Source organism: Labrus bergylta, chromosome 6 (genome assembly GCF_963930695.1).
Source record: "Labrus bergylta chromosome 6, fLabBer1.1, whole genome shotgun sequence".
Lineage (NCBI taxonomy): Eukaryota > Metazoa > Chordata > Actinopteri > Labriformes > Labridae > Labrus > Labrus bergylta.
The window spans coordinates 20,207,617-20,226,906 of NC_089200.1; the positions used below are offsets into that span (position 1 = coordinate 20,207,617).

Genomic DNA, 19,290 nt, shown 5'->3' on the forward strand with positions numbered 1-19,290 from the left:
CCAGACAGTTAAAATCTTGGCTGTTTGGTTCATGGTTGTCATTTTGAATTCAGTTTTTTTTTGCTGATTTTGCTGATTTACTTTCACTGTGAATGGAAATCACAGTTTGAGTGTAACAAATACTAACAAGCAGAAAAGAAAACATGTCAATTTGGTGTGCAATATTTTGTAAGCTTTGTTTGTATGCCATTATGGAAAATATCAAAGGATTTCACAATGAAGCAAAACCTTCAAAAGAGCTTTTACTTCATTGCCAAAAGAAAAAGCAAAATTCCAACGGACATCAACGGATTATGCAATAAAACTCTCCTCATTCAGAGGAATACCTTTGCTCACATAACATGTCCTGCATCATTAAACCACCAAATCCCAAAAAGCCTGTAACACAGTAGGCCTGTTTGTTCCCCTACAGGACTGCAAACACGCTGTCAAACTCCATGCAGTGCTGCAGAATGCACAGGGCTGTGTAATGCTGTAGAACAAGCAGCAGGTATTTGTTAGTTAATCAGCGTTTGAATTAAGTGTGTTCAGGAGCAGCGCGGCTGTTTTGACTAAGCCATCTCAGCAAGGGCCCGGTCATGGAGACTCCCAGCATTTGTTAAAGATTAGCGGCCTAGTCCTGATGTACTGAGCCCGGGTCAGGCAGAGTGCAGTGCTCGGACTGGCGAGGCAAGTTTCACTGTATCTCTACCATCTGCAGCTCTCACACAGCATATCTACAAGCCCGGGTACATGAGACACACTGAATAATGTGATTAAAGGTCAGAGTTCAAAGATTAAAGGTTTTTTGGAGGGGTGGGGGATGGGGGTTGAGGTGGAGTTCTCTGAGGCAAATTTGATGTTTCTTTAGGAAGGGTTAGGTCATGCCACAGAGGCACTGAAAGAAAATACAGAGCAATAGGAATATCAAGATTGTGTTCTGACTCTTAATGCTAAAGCGTCATAATCTGCGTACCATCTGTCTATGATTGTAAATCTTCTGTGTGTCATGTTTTGGTTGGTTCCTTTTTTGCTTAAGAGCGCTCTATCAGATCTGAGCACTTCCAGTCAGAGTATCTATACTGAATAAAGGAATAACAATAGCCCACATGCTCTCAGCATATCATTAGCCAAAAGGCTAAATGAAATCCAACTGTGTGGGAACAATAAAATAATTTGTCAAGGGAAAAGGCTGCAGATAAATTCTGCAAAGCATTTTCCAATTGGCTGAGGTTTCCGATATGCTGGGCCAAGTGTTCAGCACCTGGCTGTCATGGTTCTGGCGCTGCCTAATTCATTTCAACTTTCAAACACATGCCTATTAGATCACTGTCAATATGAGCTGAAAGAGCCTGATTGGGCTTTTTATCGGTATCAGTCAGCATGCACTGTGAGCTAACTTCATAAAACCAAAAGTTGGACAAACAGAAAGCGGAGAAGGGAGAAAAATCTCTTGCTCTCTTCTCCTTTCTTCACTCCTAAATCTGTGACTCAGCTTCAGTGAGGACATTTTGGGAGAAGCAGCCAGTTACTCATCCTAAACATTCTTGTCAAAAAAGCTGCTGGTGATATATAAGAGACATTTCCTGCTACGGGAAGGTTTATTGGTTACTGAAGCTGTGTGAACCCCTATTGTCTGTACAGACCCAAGAATTTGAGCCGATCAGTTTGAAAGCGAGTGAAGCTCCTCTCTTGATGCGTTTTGGCTTCATAGTGAAGGTTGAATGCTGAGTTGAGGGAGGCTGTAAATGTCAAGGCAGCTACGAACGGGTTCCCATTAGGCACAACCCTTTCTTATTTATTTTAACACAACATGCCCAGCTCACTCATCATGATCAAATATTTAAGGAATCAAGAATTGGACTAACTGGACATCTAACAGTTGGCTTTATTTCATATATCAATAAAACAGACATCTACTTGCGTACACCTACCAACTCACACAATACCTTGTCTCATACAGTGTGCAAATGACTCGATGCACACACAAACACAAATGATACATTTGAGTTAAGCTTCACAAAGCAGTAAATCCACACAAAACTCAAATTCAAAATGCCTCCTAAAAATGCAATACAGGAGCTTTTATTCATGACAGTAAGCATCTAAAAAGGTCTTAAAAAATAAGTTTAAATCCTGGTTCTAAATATTCATTTAAGTTTGTTTAAACTTTCCCTATAATGGGGTTGAATTCTGAATGTTCACGTGTCAATAGATATTTACAAAAATAATTGAATTGATTTGCATCATAAGAAAAGTCACAAGACAGCATTTTGGCTTTTTAAACACGGCGTGAGTGTCGTCCGCGAGTCATTTCTGATGGCTGCAGATGTTGAGTGTCAAGTGTGGTTGCTTATTTTTGGCTGCCAGAGTTTAGTGCAGGCTGTTGATGGGCTATTTTAAGGTGTAGTAGACAGTTGACAGTGGGAGGTGTGTTATTGTTTCACTAATCCTACAACGCCAACATGCTGTATTCCTGACATGCCTGTGTACGCTAACTGTTCTAAAAAAAATAGTTTTTATGGATTGCTCAAACATTAGTGACTGATTGCAATGAATCATTTCTACCTGGCAGTCCGTCTGCATCATTATCTTACTCTGATACAACTTTTTATTTTATTTTTAAATGTGCATATCCATTCAGATTTGCTCAAACTTAATGAGACAATCAACATCTATATCATGTTTACATTAACAATTTCAAGATGTATTCTCTGAGGTTTAAATGACGCCAGCATATCTTTGGACTGGAGTTTGATTGCTGTTGAAAAATATCTCTGGCCTATAGCACTTTATTTGCCAAGTACTGAAACTTACAAGTTTGAAAAACAAAGTTCTGGGTGTAATTTTGGAGTCATGCTACAATTGGTCAACCAGTGTTGCGACACAGCTCTTCTTTTGTTTGCTGGATCTCAGTTCTAATGAACTGGCTAAGTGTGGGCATATGTTAGCAACTTTTTAAAAGCTTTCATACTTTGAGGCAGTGACGTTGATAGGTTTTCAATGTAGTGAGTGGGTAGATTGAATCGTTCCCAAGAAACAAAGGTTTGTTTCTTGTGTAAAACTTGTGGTTGATTTTGGTATGGTATGATATGGTTATAATTTACAAATATATTCAAATGGGGGTGTGTGTAAGGGGTCTCCCCTGGGAATTTTTTACAAACAAAACACTTATTTTTCTTCATTTTGATCTATTTTATGCACACATTTCTGCCTTTTTCTAGTCTAGTATCCTCTGTTGCTTATTTTGAAATATCTTGATTAAATGTACACACGTGGACTTTAATAGTTTTAGTGATTTTATAATATTATAACCCTTCTTAGTTTCTCTGTATCCAAGTAGAAAATGTATTGTTGTGTTTTTGTATGACATGAGTTAATATAGGCTCTTTATGCAGCTTTAAAATGTAGAAAATATGCAAATTTTTAAAATAATCCAGAGTGAGATTATCTGTGATACATGATGATGCAGTGAAAAGTTTACCTTGTTTTTTGTTTTAATGGAATTTTGAATTTGATTGACTAGAGAGGTGTAGACAAAGTTTTGATAACAGAAACAGAGCGGCCTCATAACGAGAGAGAGCTGCTGTCCTGCTTAGATCACTACGAGTAGCCCCAAAATAATCAACACAGACTCATTAGCCCTGAATAACACTTAATTTGTAGATAATCATGACCGAGTCCAGACCTCGCAGACATCATCGCCTCCCCCTGTTTCTCTCTGCCTGTTGGTCAGAAGTTTGTTTTCATAAAGTGGCCAAAACTACACAACTCCTGTTTCGCTCCCAGTCCAAATATCACAACAGGTGAGCCTCATGTTAAGAGGCTGAAATCATGGCCTGGCATACCAAGGAGGTTGCAGAATAACATGCTGCATTAATCAGCTGCTTAACACGATTAAAACAACAGTGTTTGAAGGCTCATATATTTAATATGAGACATTGCACCAAAATTAACAGACATCCCTTTTTTCTGTTTACCTGCAGTGCAGCGCTTATATTAGATTGTGAGGGGAGATTGTGTTTATTTTATCCTTATGCGATCTTAAATGGCAACTGTATAAGGCTATAAAAAAAAGAGAAATGACAAAATGGTAGGCAAATACAGCTGGGCAGTCCGCCCATGTAGTTTATATGTAGGAAACACTGGGGAAAAAAGAGGTGCATCTCTGGGACACACGGACTGTGAGTTTACTGGGACTTTTTGAGGTTTTAGATGTGACAGGAACGCAGGACCTTGCACCATCACAGCGAGCTCATGAATGTGTCCATAATATATCCTCTACTTTGACTAAACAAGCTCATGCACACAAACACATAAACACACACCGTCAAATCCTCTCACTTATAAAAACTGCCAACTGCCAGAGATCCGAAGAGTCCAACATGATGTTTGTGTTAAGCGGGGTATTAAAGAAGCCGACTTCTGGGTCTTAAGGGGAATGTTAAGCATGTTAATGAAGAGTGCATACTGAGGCTGTTACTCAATGTAATGTGGATCCATTTAACACAATTACTGCACCGACCAGTTCAAATGGAGAAAAGGGGTCCTACATTTAAAACTAGCAAAAGTAAAGCAAAACGGAATGTCAGGAAAACACCGTCAAACAAAAACTACACAGTTCTCTACGAATGCATTTGGATATAGTGAAGGTAAAGCAGACAGCTACAACATGAACAAGTAGATAACAGATGTTTCTGTTGTTTCCAGTGGAAACTTTTGGACAGAGCTACCAGCTCATCTGCGTGTTATTTTCTGCTCCAAACCGATGTCATTTTAGATTCCTTCTTCTTTCTGTTGGGCCGCACTTTGTCAGAGATGGTTAAACGTACTCTATGACATCTGACGGACAGAATGAATGGACAACCTTTGGGTAAGTTGTGAAAATGGACTAGAAATATAGTCAACAATGCGCACTATCCCATTTGAAGCATATTTAAGGCACTCAACCTCCATCTGTCTGTAGTTAGAGTTGGAAATGACCAGCATTTAGGGAGTGTTGAAAGAGGGAAATATTCAATTTTAACTTATTTCTGCAAAAAAAAAAAAAGTAGAAAGCAAGATTATTTTTGGTACTTCGTGAGGGGGGTTCTCATACAGAAGACATTCCCACACAATGAATCTCTGAAACTCACTCTGCAACGTCACATCATGGGAAATTGCATCTTCTTATCACATTTTCTATCTCCTTGCTCTGATATTAGACCTCTGAAAAACAGCCAGACCTTTCAAATATAATTGTCTGTAAAAAGTCTGTAAAAATAACCCTAAGCATTACAGATCACAGTGCTGGCATGGAGCCTCTAAACTTTATTAACATCCAGAGTCAGCCTGGCCAAGCTCCCAGCTCCCTGCAACTTGGACTTGCAGACCTGAACAGAGCACTAGCCTAACTTTCCCCAAATCCTCCACTTCCTCTCTACATGCAGCTCTGTGCTGTCCAGATATTTTAGAAACATTTTCACAAAACACAAGTCCACCTGTGCTACAATGCTGCCTGTGTGCTGACATAGGATGAACCGGATGATATCTCTTTGCACTCATGGGACCTCCAAGCAATACATAAGCTATAATAAATTGTGAATGTAAGGTTTGCTTGGCCATGCTTTCAAATACATCACTGGGAGAATGATTCTAAGATACCATGTGTTGTGAAACTTGGCTTTCTACCCGGGACAATAATGCATACAGATCTATACCTGCCAAGACATAATGCACAAACTGTATGAACTTCTGAGTCCAAGTCTGCAGACGTGCTGGTTGTCACGCTCAGGTTTTGTGATTGATGTTGCCACATCTTTCACAGACGAGTAAGAGCACATTTTCTTTTAGTAACCTTTCTTCCATCATTCCTTTGTGCACTTATTAGTCCTGCTGAGCAAGTTAATGCAGTGCAGGGCCTGGATTGCAATGCACATGACTAGAGAATAAGTAATTCTTCCAGAATGCTGGGCTTCTATTAACGAGCACTAATAAAGTACATAAACTGCACTATTAGACTTTATAATGTCTTTCATAGTCCTCAGGGGCAGCGCCAGCCAATGGTGCAGTGAGCTGACTGGGCACTGCCCCATGGCAGCTTCCTGGCAGAGCCGGGGAGAGAACAAGAGAGAGGATAAAACTCAGGCTTTTTGGCTGCTTTCTGCTTTGCTCTAATGAAGGTATTAAAACAGCCTCGGTTTGCATAATGTTTGCACATTTGTTTTCGACCAGTTGGTTGAAGTCGATGTTTGATTGGCTAACTGATTAATCACCAACATACTCAGCCTTGTAAAAAGATTTTTTTTTTAGATAAGTTATTTCAGACACTTTTTAAACAAGCTGAGACAAAAATGTAAGCACTCAAACTATTGCTGTGGCAGTTTTTAAAAGGGGATCTGATCCCTACTAATTAACTGTAACACTGTAAGAATGTTACACACAACTTAATTACTGTTGAAAAGGGATAAGCAGCTGTTTCAGTAGTAACGTACTCAAAAATATGCAATCCCCTTAATTGACTAAGATGTCCAGAAATGCCCTTTCACACTCAATATTTGTCTTGCAGCTTATTTAGCCCTGATACTAATAGCCACCTCTCTATCCCTCTTGTCCCCCCCTTCTCCTTCTCCAGCTGACAGCTGGCCCAGCCAGCTCTCTCTGCTCCGCTCTGGCAGACGCAGCACAGCGGCAGACGGCCGTCTTCACTGCCACAGTCAGAGTGAAGCGGATTTTTCTTTGATGAAACACAGCAGAGTCGAGCCAAGAACAGCAAGTGGCACAGCCGAGATGTAAATCAAAAACCCACCCGTGTTCTAAGTCATACACGGAGAGGTCTGCGAGAGGAGTCGCTGCTGTCTGAAAATGCATGAGTAATAAAGAGTCTATAGACGTGTGGTCAACTGTGGCATGTCTGTCCACACAGAAAGAATATGTGAGAGATTTAGATCAAGCTTTTATATTTGTTACAAATAGTTCAAAGGTAAAGTAGATCTCAGCTAATACACATGACCTGGCAGCATATTCTCCTAATCAGCAGAAATGTAGTGTTTGAAACCTTTGGAGCACTTCTTGAGGCGCACTATGCTAAAAATACATTTTTATGACAACATATCTGAGCCAACTTTGCAGATTTCTCCTGATTAAATTTCGGCTGGGAGCATGTTTCCTCTTGAATTCCACTGATATTTCAACACTTACTCAACATGATCATATTTCTGCTCAGTGACTGTTTGGAGTCTTTGGCAGAATAAAAGTCAAAATGCCTTTGGTTACAGAGAGATGCCGTAGTCATACCACACTGGTCACATAAGAATGAGAACATCTGACCTGACTGACGATGACCGTGAAGAGAGAAAAAGACAGCGATGAGGCCTTAGTATTAAACTCTCACATTTTGTGACTATTTTTTGTGGGTTCCCACAGGCTTGACTTAATTTTGCGACTTCAGATCAAACACACTCCAGCAAAAAAAACAAAAAAACAGCCACAACCTCTCATAAATCTTCTCCCTCTTTGAATCCGACCTCAGTCAAGTTGATGCAACACTCATCTCTTCCTCTGCCACTTATCTCCTTTCCACCCACGTCATGTGAATTTCTGGCCAGGTTTGATGGAGGTGATTCAGCCGAACAGATGGCAGACCAAGGGTTTTTCTCTCACTCTCCCTCTCTAGTGGCTGTGACTCAGGATGCACTCTCATTCCATTACCCAGCATTCCCTGGTCGGCTACTTGGCCAGACAGAGGTTTTACGGGAATACCGCTTTCGGAATCATCTCCAGGGCTTCGCTTTATGAATCAATGGAACATGCTGCAAACATTACACCCTGTAACACCCTTCCCAGGCAGCACCCTCACATTTGCCCATAACTCACTGCTGAGCTCATGCAAGATGCAAAAACGTGGGCTGAGACTCATGGGGAATGTACTGCGTGGTGAGAAAAGTTGTGAAAGAATGTTACTATCACTGTACTACTCTGATACATAAACAGCCAAGCATGTTTAGTTCCACATGGTTTAGAGGCAGAAAAGCAGAAAGAGCAGATGTTAGGGTGTTTCTCAATCAATTCTTGTTAAAGAAAAACTAATGCTTTAAAAAATCTACTGTTTAAACTTTTTCAATCAGGTGTAAGAATGTTCTCGGTAAACCTCCGAGTTAAAGCTCAGAGAAGCACTAGTTCAGTAAAATCTCTTATGGCAGCAGAGATCGTGAAATCTTCCTCTGGGCGTTGATCAATCTTTTACAACATTGCTGCTTTAGCCTCGCTGTCATAACCTTTGGGCATATTGACTGACATTGATGTTCTTCAGTTAATCTGTCAATATGGCATCCTGTTGAACCACAACTGTGTTTCATAAATATGTTATTAGGTGCCAAAATTGAGTTTTTATCTTTTTTTTTTAAAGAGAAGAGAACCTTATATGCGGAAAGGATTCAGTGGCTCAATCCAGGAAGGAAAAAAACTCATGTTTTCTTGCGGATAAGAAAGGAATAATTATATTGTCATATTCTTAAGACAGTAGCAATAAGGTTTCGTTTTGGCGTGCAGGTCGCTTTCTAGTGACGCTCACACTCTTTAGAAAGGAAGTTATTAGCCAGTCAGCCATTGGCTTACTTTACACTCTCTTAATCAAACAACTTCTAGGAGATGTTGGAGACAAAAGCCCTTTGACTTTCCCTCGTCTTATCAAATTCTGGACTTAAAAACTTCCATTTCACAGAGAGATTGCCAAACCAGACTATGACACCATGCTGAATAACTGATAGTGAGTCGCTGCTTGGGAGAAGATCATAATTCTGTTCTCATTTTGTCCAGAGTGTCTTAATCCACACAGAGAGAAAAGTCTCTCTCCCTTCTGATCAATCAGTCTACACATTTGACTTTATTTAGGATCTTCTACTTTCTTAAGTTACAAGTAAACAAACCACTACCAATATTTAAACACTGCTTGACTAACTTTTAAATCTTTGTCAAAGACTGTCATAACCTCCTTACTCGATGAAAGGACATTCAAAGAACTGGCTAGCAATGAATGGAAATAATGACTGAAATCCAAGATGAATTCATTGTAACATCTTTTCATATATCAAAGCACAATTTATAGCATAGCAAAAGAAAGAAATTCAAAACTCCTTGACACAGCTGAAGCTGACATTTTGCCAGAACTAAAGCAGTACACACAACTTATGTGACACTGTTGTTCTGAAGATTTACTCAAATCAAAGTCTCTAGACAAGTTACCAAAAGAAGCAAATCGTGTCAAATACACTTTTTGGTCAATTTCATTATTAATGTGTTTTTCTAAAAGTTTTACAAAATCAATTAGTCGTCTCGGTCAGAATTTGAATGGAGAGAAAATATTACTGGCCTTTCCAAGTCATAAAGATGTCTCCTGTGCTGCATCTCTGCTGTCCAACAGAGGAAAAAGTCATGCAAACAGCCCTTTCCTCTTCCAATAAACAACATAACAAATACACCACATGCCATAGTTTGATTAGTCAAAGTGGAATTTACCAAATGCACTTCAAGCGTTTCTTTCTGGAAACTCGAGCAATAAAATGCACGAGCTACTGGGCTCTGTCGTTAAGTCCTGGACACAGCTGAGGCTCAAAGTGGAGCTGTAATATTCGGTTGTTTCTCATAACAGACAGATTATCGCCGCAGCCTGACGTCTACAAATGCTGCTGGGGGAAATCACAGGAAACTAAGTCACTGTGAAGAAATTCATCATCGGTGCCAACGCCAAGTCAACACAAAAAGTGTGTATAATTACGTGTGTGAGGGTTTCGGCGTGATGCACTTATGTGCTCGTGAATGTGTTGAGCGTGTGCGTGCGTGCACAGCTCCTGTTTCTACTAGTTATGGATGCTTTCAGTTTTGTGTGCTTGCAGACAGGTGTGTATTCTGCATGCTTACTTATTGTATGTACAGGTTTATAGTGAAGCGGCCTGGATGATGTTTGCTGATTTAACAGAACAACAAAGAATTAGACATGTAAAACCTCTGACAATGATTGACTCCATGAGTCAGGGTTAAATGGACAGACAGAGGCTCTACATTTATCTGAGACATCGAGTTTGGGACTCCAGCACGCTACTCTAACTAAAACATTTTCCTTAAATAAGCCCACAGACGGAGCACCTTCGTCCCGGGCCAGGAGAAACTTTAGTTAGGTATCAAATGATGCTAGAGTACACACTTCATTCAAACACGATATTCTTTTTCAAGAGGGGTCAAGCGTTTTCTAAGCAAGCACAATATTTTCTTTGCTGGTGGGCACCAATATTTATAGCACAGAGGACTCGTAGTCAGACAGGACGATTCGCCGCCGTTAAACATTTGAAAAGCAACACACTGTTCCCCAACCTTTACACCAGGTCTCTGCAATTATGTGCTTCATTAAACTTGTTAAACTACGCAATAATCTTCTTTGGATTCATGCCGGATACATGTCTTCAAATGCAATAGTAACAAATGTAAAGTTAACTTTTTTATTTTTGGTCACTAATCCTTCAAGATGTTTTTTTTTTATTCAGCTTTATAAATCACATTCAAGGTGTGTCATTCAATGTCAATCTCTCTCACTCTCTCTCTCTCTCACTCTCTCTCTCTCTCTCTCTCTCCCTCGCTCTCACATTTGCTAAATGTTATATGTAGTTTTTTTTATTTTATTTGATAAAGTCAGGCCTTTTGGACTTTAATATAATTTTCAGCCAAATGATGTTCTTATTGTTGTGATTTTAACTCTGTAAAACACTTCAGATGACTATATGCATGAATGGAGCTTTATAAATAAACTCGTCTGTCTTGTAAACTTAACACATTGAAGATAACACTCTGACTGATGTGGTCAATAGCTCAATACAGCGTAGATTTGCATTTCATAAAACCAGCAGAGCAGTATTGAATGCAAGTGTGTCAGAGTGCACTACCAGATACTTTATCTTCCTTACTGAAAAAAATAAATTCCTACAAGGAGGATTAGATGAAACCTCAGAGATCCTCTGTATTTAATCACTGAGTAATCGCTCATATTTTGCTCTCACAGGCTACATGTGAAAGGTCACAAATCTCCCATGTTAGGTAAGTTCTTCCACTGCTGTCTCACTTCCATCAGGATGAATATTACAGTCTGTGACTGTTCAGAGATTCATTTCAGTATAGATCTTAAGTAATGATAGAGAATGCAGTTTAAACCCCGGCTCTGTCCCCAAATGGGAGTAGGTAATCCGATCAGCCTGAAATGAGGCATGATACAAAAGACTGATGAGTACTGAGCTCACTTTCATACTCCATGCTCACCACAAGAGACGATAAAACAGCACCAATGTCTGACACACAGTGAACGTTTTTATAGCAGCATCAGTTGAACTGTTTAAGACGTTTCATTGCTTTGACATTATTTTAAATATGTGTGAAAATGAATTCTGTCTTGTTAAATCAGTGTTTCTTTAAAGTAGTTTGTTGCACTCCAAAAGGAGGCTGAAAACTATTTAGATTCATACAAACCACAAAATATTGAAATAATTAAAAATCCCACAACTGCCCCACAGACTCAGAGCAACAAAAAAAAAACAGATATGTATGTGTCTGCATCAATGTCAATCTGCACAAAATAATCCCCAAACACATAACACATCTTGTATTCCCACAATTTACGGGAAGTGAGTTCAAAAGCATCGCAAAGACAATGAGTCGATTCATTCTGCTTCGGGATGTTGGGGATGGAGGGCTGAGGGCAATACTGTGCTCTAAGAGAACTCGTAAAATGCTGAGACGCATTCGGCAGACATATGGTTTGTGTTTAGCAAGAAGAAACAACAATCAAAACTGTTGATCCCCTTCTTGCTGGAAGGATGATTGCTAATATAAAAGTCTGTTCCGTCTAATCATAATTTAGGATAGGGCTGTAATTACCTCCGCCCTCTCACAACAACTCTAAACAGGATGGAGGAGGCTTCCACAAAGACCCAAAGCCCAGTTTCCATGCTGGATCATATCATATCATAATCATGACTGTTTTTATTTCATCCATGTAATTATTTGAAAGTTTTTGCTTTTACTGATAAGCCTATCTCAAAGGGTTTTGGCACTAAAGGAGATTTAGGGAAATTTGTATTTGGAAAAATGTAAGGAGTAAATAATTATTGATTTATTTATGTTTAAAAATTTGAGGGGAAATCAATCAATAAATTATTATTCCTTGAAATATTTCTTTCACCTAAAGCTGTCAAGTTTGCCTACAAGCTGAGTGAGCAAAAATTGCACTACTTTTCCTGTGATCTAAACGCTGCCATGCCTTTTTACCATCCATAGGAAATGCACACTTGCTTGGCAGATATCACACATACTGTTCATGACTTCACGCGGCCTTCATGTGTAACAGAGACTTTGATTCTGGTGTAATTTATGAGTTGGCAATAAATCCGAGACAGATCTGGGTTTAATCAGCAGACCTAATCCATAATTGCAAGCAGGACTCTCAATAGAAATACTTAATACAGCTGCACCAAAGTTATGCTCATCTAGAGCCAAGAAGAATCAGCATTATTTTTAAACGACAGATATTATGAATCTGCTTGCTGGTCAAAATCAAGACTGACACAGCTCGACTTAATATCACAATTAGTTGTTTAAATAAGAGAAATAATCACTAACAGGTTGGATGTAAACCCAATTTAAACTGTGTTTAAAAATCACTACTAATTGTGTGTTAATTGAAGATTAGGCTACTGCTCGTACTTACACGGGGACCTACGGGGCTTACCTTGCACGGGTGGGAGCGTTAGGCACGAGCGCGAAGCTTTGTTGGACACATGCGCTTTTTCCTTCGGGCTCGCGCAGTTCATGTGAGCCGGAGTGTCAGGGGAGCTCCGGCAAATCTGTGGCGTACAAATCTGTGCTCCAAAACCAGCGCTCCCGACGCGACGCGTGCAAACGTCCGCTTTGCTGCCGTACATGGAGAGAGACAGGCCGGTGAAGTCTGTGAAAGTTGGGGTCTGACAGTGGCTCACCATCCCGAACAGCGCTGAGGAGTTCTGCATTGATGACTCAACTTCCCATGTAGTGTGGTGTCGCTGCTCACATTACCTGCGCACATGGGGGGAAAAAAAAGTACTACAATCACCAAACATCTGCGAGCATCAGTGCGTGGACAAACACACGTGTATTAATGTGACCAACAGAAGAAATGCCACATAAGACAACTCGATAAATTAAAAAAAAAAGAGAGAAGTGGTAACACCTACCTTATCCAGCAAGCCAATAAGGAGAAGGAGAAGCCTTATTGTGCCTATCAGCATTTTTTTTTTATCACACTAGAGGTTTAAAAACCTGCAAGCCAGATCGATAGCATCCTCTCAGTGAGGATCAGTCATCAGCATCCCGCGTCTCTCTCCCTCTCTCTCTCTCTCCCTCTCTCTCTCTCTCTCTCTCTCTCTCTCTCTCTCTGATTGACACCCGATAGCTCTGCGGGAATCAGTGCAGCGTCCTTGTTTCTGTAGTAGGATAAGCTCTGGATGGAGACGGCTGTGATTGTAGTTCAGAGCTTTAGGATGTGAAGTTTGTGAGCGTACTGATAAAAAAAAAAAAGGCTCAGGCTTTCGTGACATATTGCCAACAAGATCGAGACAATATCGCTCAAATTCCAAGTAATTGTATTGTGTTTTTCCAAGACTGTGTATGTATTTGTCACTATTATATGTATCTGTTTAATCTCAGATAGATAGATGTGGGAATGAGACACACACAGATTGGCTAAGTACAAATGCGATGGGATCTTTCATACAGGCCTTGCACGGGTTTCTTCACATTTGGAAACCTAAACGACTGAATATTTTCCCACACTTATCCATCCGCGAAAACTTTAAATTTAGAATTGAACAAGAAAACACAAAGTAAGTTAAAGCCTGTGGTACGGAGAGCTGACGTTCACCTACAGTTGATCACCATTTTGGAATCATGCAGGATAGTTTATTGTGTATGCTACTGCCATCTAGTGGACTCTGTGTGGAAGGGAAATTCATAACTACTAACACTTGTAATGTGCCATACAAGGCGAGTCACACAAACTGGGAGTAAAAGGTGTTTCGTATCAGGTAGCTACTGTGTGGTTGGGTGAGTCCGGATTCCTGCGCGAACAATTTCAGGTATCGCTTCAGGTATGCTGCATTCATCGACCGTGGAAAACTCAAGCCAGGTGAATTGACAATAGGACCAGAGTGAATATCACTGTTTCAAAGTACCCTTATTGTCTGAACCTAAAGCAGATTATTTTCAGATATTATACGATAATTTTTGGAAATAAGTGGACATAGAATAATTTTCATTGTGGTCACTTATCTGTTTTCTGAGCTTAAAATTGGTTTGGCAAACCAGACATCCATCACAGTTTGTGACCATGGTGAATTAGATGCGACCGACCTAAAATACAATACATGTTTACATGTCAGAACAGGCATTAATGTTGAATTATTGTTTTCTATAGTAATTTTGGTTACGCATTAGAAAGAAAGTAAAGCAGAGCAGGTTGTTAAGATTGTAGTTAAAATAAAATTGGCTGCCTGCCAACTTTGTCAGGCAGCCGGTATAATCGACATTTGACTTACATTGTACACATGGTGTGGAGCTGTCTTCTTGAAGATGACTTGTGTTCTGGTTCATGCAAAAATCAAATTGCATAAAGATGCAACCCATTGCTTCAGTCATATAATGACGAAATACATATTTTGACTTAAAAAGATTATTATTTTTTTATTACATGCACCAAATACACACTTGTGAGTAAGCCCAACTGTGCTGATAAATATATTTAATTATTGTAGAATTTAAGGAATCGGTCAAATGTGTCTTTGGTTAGAGAGACCTTGAAGACGTCGCTTTTACAACAATGTTTTGAGGTGTGAGGATTTGGCTGTGGGATTTGGTAAAGAGCACCACACGGAATTATAAGGATCACAGAGGGAGAGGATCCATTTGTCTAGTGCTCCACCAAAGTTTTGGAGCTACACGGAGTCTATAAAGTACGACTTCAGAAAGAGACCATGAAGGCATCTTTCATCGAACTTTAGCCGAGTGGGCTGGGCGTCCACGCAACGCGACTCGTTAAACACTCGCATGACAACTAAGCAAGAAACACTTGGAAACCGAGCCACTGCCACTGAGGGTGACATGTTTCTGCAAAAACTGATGGTGTATTTGTCGACAGCATGGCTGTTCTGCTTTTTGATTGGAGTGAACGTCCTAGTTAAGATCGTAGGTTTCATCTCGCCGAGCCTCTCAAAGAAGATAATCCTTAAAATGGGCGAAAAGACCACGATGACCCAGAACCCCAAGTTTAAGTATGAAGACTGGGGTCAGACGTTCTGCTCGCTGGAGTTCGTTAAAACAGCCTCTCTGCACATGTGGTTGTCGCTTGGACAAGAAGCATTTGAGGGAGGAAAAGCTCCGGACTCACCTGTGGTCACCATGGAGGGAGAGAAGACAAGTGTCTGCAAGTTCTTGAAAGGTGCATTACGATTTCAACGATGTACTGTGATAAAAAAATAAAAACAAACCTTATCTCTCTACTCCTACACCTACAAGTTGTTGTTGTTGTTGTTTAATCTCTGCAGGTAACAGGCCACTGGTGCTCAGTTTCGGGAGTTGCACCTGACCCCCGTTTATCTACAAACTTGAGGAGTTCAAGCAACTCGTCAAGGACTTCAGCGATGTGGCTGACTTTCTTGTGATTTACATCGCAGAGGCCCATTCAACTGGTGAGTTGTACAACGTGAAGCCATGAAATGCATTGATGGAGGAGACCTTATTTTTCCATAATCTGTAAGAGGAAAGGTCAAAGTAACATTAGGTAACGTGATTGGACATAATGTGTTCATTAAAATGACTTTGAAATAATTGTCTCTCCCTGGAATATGCATAGTAAGTCAATGTAGTGTTTCACAAGTTGATTTTTATTATTCAGGTCATGGCATTGTTCCCAGTTTTTCTTGTACCAACAGCTGAGGGCAAGGGGTGTGGGTGGGAGAGAGTGGGCGAGCTGTCTGTATGTTTGTTATGTAATGTGTTTATTTTTGTCTCTGCCTGCTTTATTTGTATTTGTGTCTAAAGTCCCCATCAAAATGAGATGCTACTTCTCAGGAGGCTATCATTTTTTTTAAAAATAAAATCCTGTTTTCACTGGGTCATCTTGTGATTTAGGTTTTTATGAGTGGCCTCTACCACCTTGCTTGGCGTGCAGCAGTGTATGAATTCAATCTTTTGTAATATAACAACAGTTAAACCAGAGATGAATAATAACTGGTCCTGAGGTCTTTTCAGACTTACCAGTTTGCCTTGAAATTGAGTTTAATGTTCACCCTAATAAAAGGGCTATAACATCTCATGTACTTATGTAACAACCATAAAACAGTTGTTTTTTTTTTTTGACTTTGATGCTGCTTTCAAAGTCGATCCAGTAAAAACTGATTATCTCTTTTTCAGATGGTTGGGCCTTTACTAACAACTATGACATTAATCAGCACCAGAGCCTGGAGGACAGGCTGTCTGCAGCCCGGATCCTTGTTCAGAAGGAGCCCTTGTGTCCTGTGGTTGTGGATGAAATGGATGATACTGCTGCTATGAAGTATGGTGCTATGCCCGAGAGGCTTTACGTATTGCAGGCTGGGAAAGTAGTGTATAAGGTGAGACTTTGAACTGGTTGCACCAAGACCGGTTCCTGTTTTGATTAAACATTGTGTGATCCTGATTTCTCCTTGCATGCAATTGCGTGACTAGAGGTGGCACCCGCACTGTGTTTGTTGCTACACTATCTCTTCTGATGCTATCGTGTTAAGGAGGCGAGGTCACAGAAACAGTCACAACACTTTGAATTCTTGGCACACGGCCAGGTTAATGCTAGCCGTGCCATAAATATAGACTAGCACATATGACACGGCAGAAACATGCCTCTGATGTTCTCTGTTTGTTTGTTCTTCCTGATATCTAACGAAGGTGGATTAACCTTGCCTTACTTTGTGATTTCTAGGGTGATGTGGGGCCTTGGGGATACAATCCAACGGAGGTGCGATCATTTCTGGAAAAGATGAAGTAAGAATTCAAGTCCAGCCATGTGTTTTCCATCCGACTGTTCTTATTAAGAGAGGTCTCTGAGTTCAGGAGGGAATGGGAGCGTCAGACCAACATCACTCGTATAACAGAAAACCACACTGCTTTTTGTGTTTTTCCGAGACTTAAATGAATCCACTGTCACATTTATATGTAGTTCTCTAGCTGCTCGCTTTCATTTCCGACATCAACAGCTGCATGAGTTGCATATTACAGACCATCCAAACATGCACTAATATTCAAACTCTCCTTTACAACGAAAACCCATCTTAACTGACAATCTCTGAGCTGGAGCTCAGCTCTCTGTGTTTCTTAGTGACGGCTACAGTTCAAACCGTTGGCCTCTGTAGCCCGATGAAGTGAAACACATAGACAGTGCAGTCAAGAGCTTATCTTTTGAGTTATCACAAAATATACACGAGACAGCTGTTTCTACAGTTTAAAAGATTTAACCCAATAAAAGTCTTTTCTCTGACAGGTTCAAATTATCATTCACATTGTGAAGCGTATTAAACACTGCAGTTTTCAGTTATCTACGAATGCTCCATGGTCATTTTGCTGGAGGTTACTTTTTACATGAAGATTGCAGTGCAAACCTTCGGGCAACTGTGATCTGATGAAATTCGAAAAGTAGACTTTCTCTTGATTATGTTGGAGCATTTGTGAATTTACAGAACTACTAAGCATCTTTCTAAACAGTTTTTGAATGCTCTTGTATACAAAGAAGTCTGCTTCATTCTGTAATAAAAAAATAACCTGGAGACTCTTGCATCTGTTACTTAGTTTGCAACATGCACCTATCAGCCATAACAGGATTACCTATGTTATCTAATACAATACAATACAAAACTTTTACTTAAATTCTACTTTTACAAAGCTTCTGCATTCTCAGCTTTTGTTGACATGGCCAGAAAGGTGATTATTTTACTTTATATTTATTATTGAAGCCGTAGTGGTTGGGGGTACTGGTGTTCTAGAGTATTTTGCCTACTCCATTAACATCAACAGAGGGGTTTCTTGTCAACAGGCAAGGCAGGCAACTGCTTGGGGCCCCAGGCCAGTAAGAAAAATGGTGTGCTATGATTTGCAGTGAGTCTGTAGTTGCAGTGACTCCTCCTACCTCTCTTTGTTCTAGTATAACAAAATAAGATTGTCTTCAATGCTAAACTAGTGTTCTTTTTCACATTCTGTTTCTCCATAGAAAAGGCTGCAGGGACTCATTGTTGACATATACAGCCTTTTTTTAACCTCCATCAGAGGATCCGGCTGCCATTTGCTGTCTTGTCTGGAAGTGGTAAACATACTGTATAAGGGTCATGCCGGTTTTAACCAATCCAAACATACATGTGTGTTGTGGATTGTGGCATGAAATCCCTGATGTGAGTTACTGTTTAACTGTTTAATCTCTGCACATCGATTGATTTAGTCTTCCATTAAATTGCTGAAAATGTTTTTCCTCTCTGTTGTTGTAATAGCTCCATAAGGTTACATAACCATTCAAATCAAACGGAGTGTGTTTGCTTTTCAAATCATGTTTTATCGATGGAAGTCTGTATACTTTGGGAATTGGCATAAAGGGGATTGCATCTATTTTGATATTTTAAAAAAATTGCAAAGGTGCAATTGTACTTTTTCCTGACAGTAAGAATAGCTGTGAAAAAATGTTTTTATCTATTTTCTTTTATCTTCTTCACACAACTCTACATCACAAACCGGCTAAAGCATTTGGGTGCATTTTAATCTGTTCCAAATATTTTATTGTTTCATGCAATAAAATGACAGTATAGGCTTTTTATGCCTTGACTTGATTGGTGTTTAAGTGTATGGTGTATAATTGGTGTTTAAGTTATGTCTTTACATATAAAGCATAGAGGCTAACGAAATAAGACCTTTGGGATCATAACTCATAATAACAAAGCTGCCTCTAGGATCTGGTAGTGAACAAATCCTACTTCTAGGATTTGGTAAAGAACAAAGCTGTGTTTGTGTAGCTGCGGCTTTCATAACATTAGCTGTGTTGCTCTGAAGTTGGAAAGCAGGCTTGGCTCCTGCCCAGCCATGCAGGCCACATCCTGTGGAGGGCAGCCAACAGCAGCTCAGCCTCGTTTCCTATTGTTAGACAGGAACCAGAAGACTGTCCGATCTTTCCCCAGCCGAGAAGCTTTGTTCATGTTCACATCTGAATCTTAAAGTAAAACTGAAGAACACTTGTTTAATATTGCTTTC

The 19,290-nt window shown here is 40.0% G+C and overlaps 2 protein-coding genes across 4 annotated transcripts in view; one reads left to right on the forward strand and one right to left on the reverse strand.

Annotated features, from left to right (window-relative positions):
- Positions 1-13,505, reverse strand: part of LOC109996100 (zinc finger protein GLIS1) — a 73,765-nt gene extending 60,260 nt beyond the window's left edge. Inside the window, exons 1-2 of one of the 2 annotated variants that reach the window (XM_065955950.1) lie at positions 13,209-13,505; positions 12,728-13,050 (exon numbers count right to left, since the gene is read on the reverse strand). In XM_065955950.1, coding sequence (XP_065812022.1) covers positions 12,728-13,004 — 277 coding nt within the window. In that variant the 5' untranslated portion in view covers positions 13,005-13,050; positions 13,209-13,505. The remainder of the gene's footprint in view (positions 1-12,727; positions 13,051-13,208) is intronic. The other variant, XM_020650054.3, reaches the window with a different exon arrangement.
- Positions 13,506-15,007: 1,502 nt separating this feature from the next.
- dio1 (iodothyronine deiodinase 1) lies at positions 15,008-18,872 on the forward strand. Of its 2 annotated transcripts, XM_029280427.2 has the most exons (5): positions 15,008-15,466; positions 15,573-15,716; positions 16,441-16,640; positions 16,985-17,046; positions 18,266-18,872. In XM_029280427.2, the coding sequence occupies exons 1-5, from the start codon at positions 15,076-15,078 to the stop codon at positions 18,309-18,311; spliced, it is 843 nt and encodes a 280-aa protein (XP_029136260.2). In that variant the 5' UTR covers positions 15,008-15,075; the 3' UTR covers positions 18,312-18,872. The 2 variants fall into 2 exon arrangements, with proteins under 2 accessions (XP_029136260.2, XP_020505709.2); XM_020650053.3 differs by lacking the exon at positions 18,266-18,872 and having other exon boundaries at positions 15,022-15,466; positions 16,985-17,825.
- Positions 18,873-19,290: the final 418 nt, after the last annotated feature.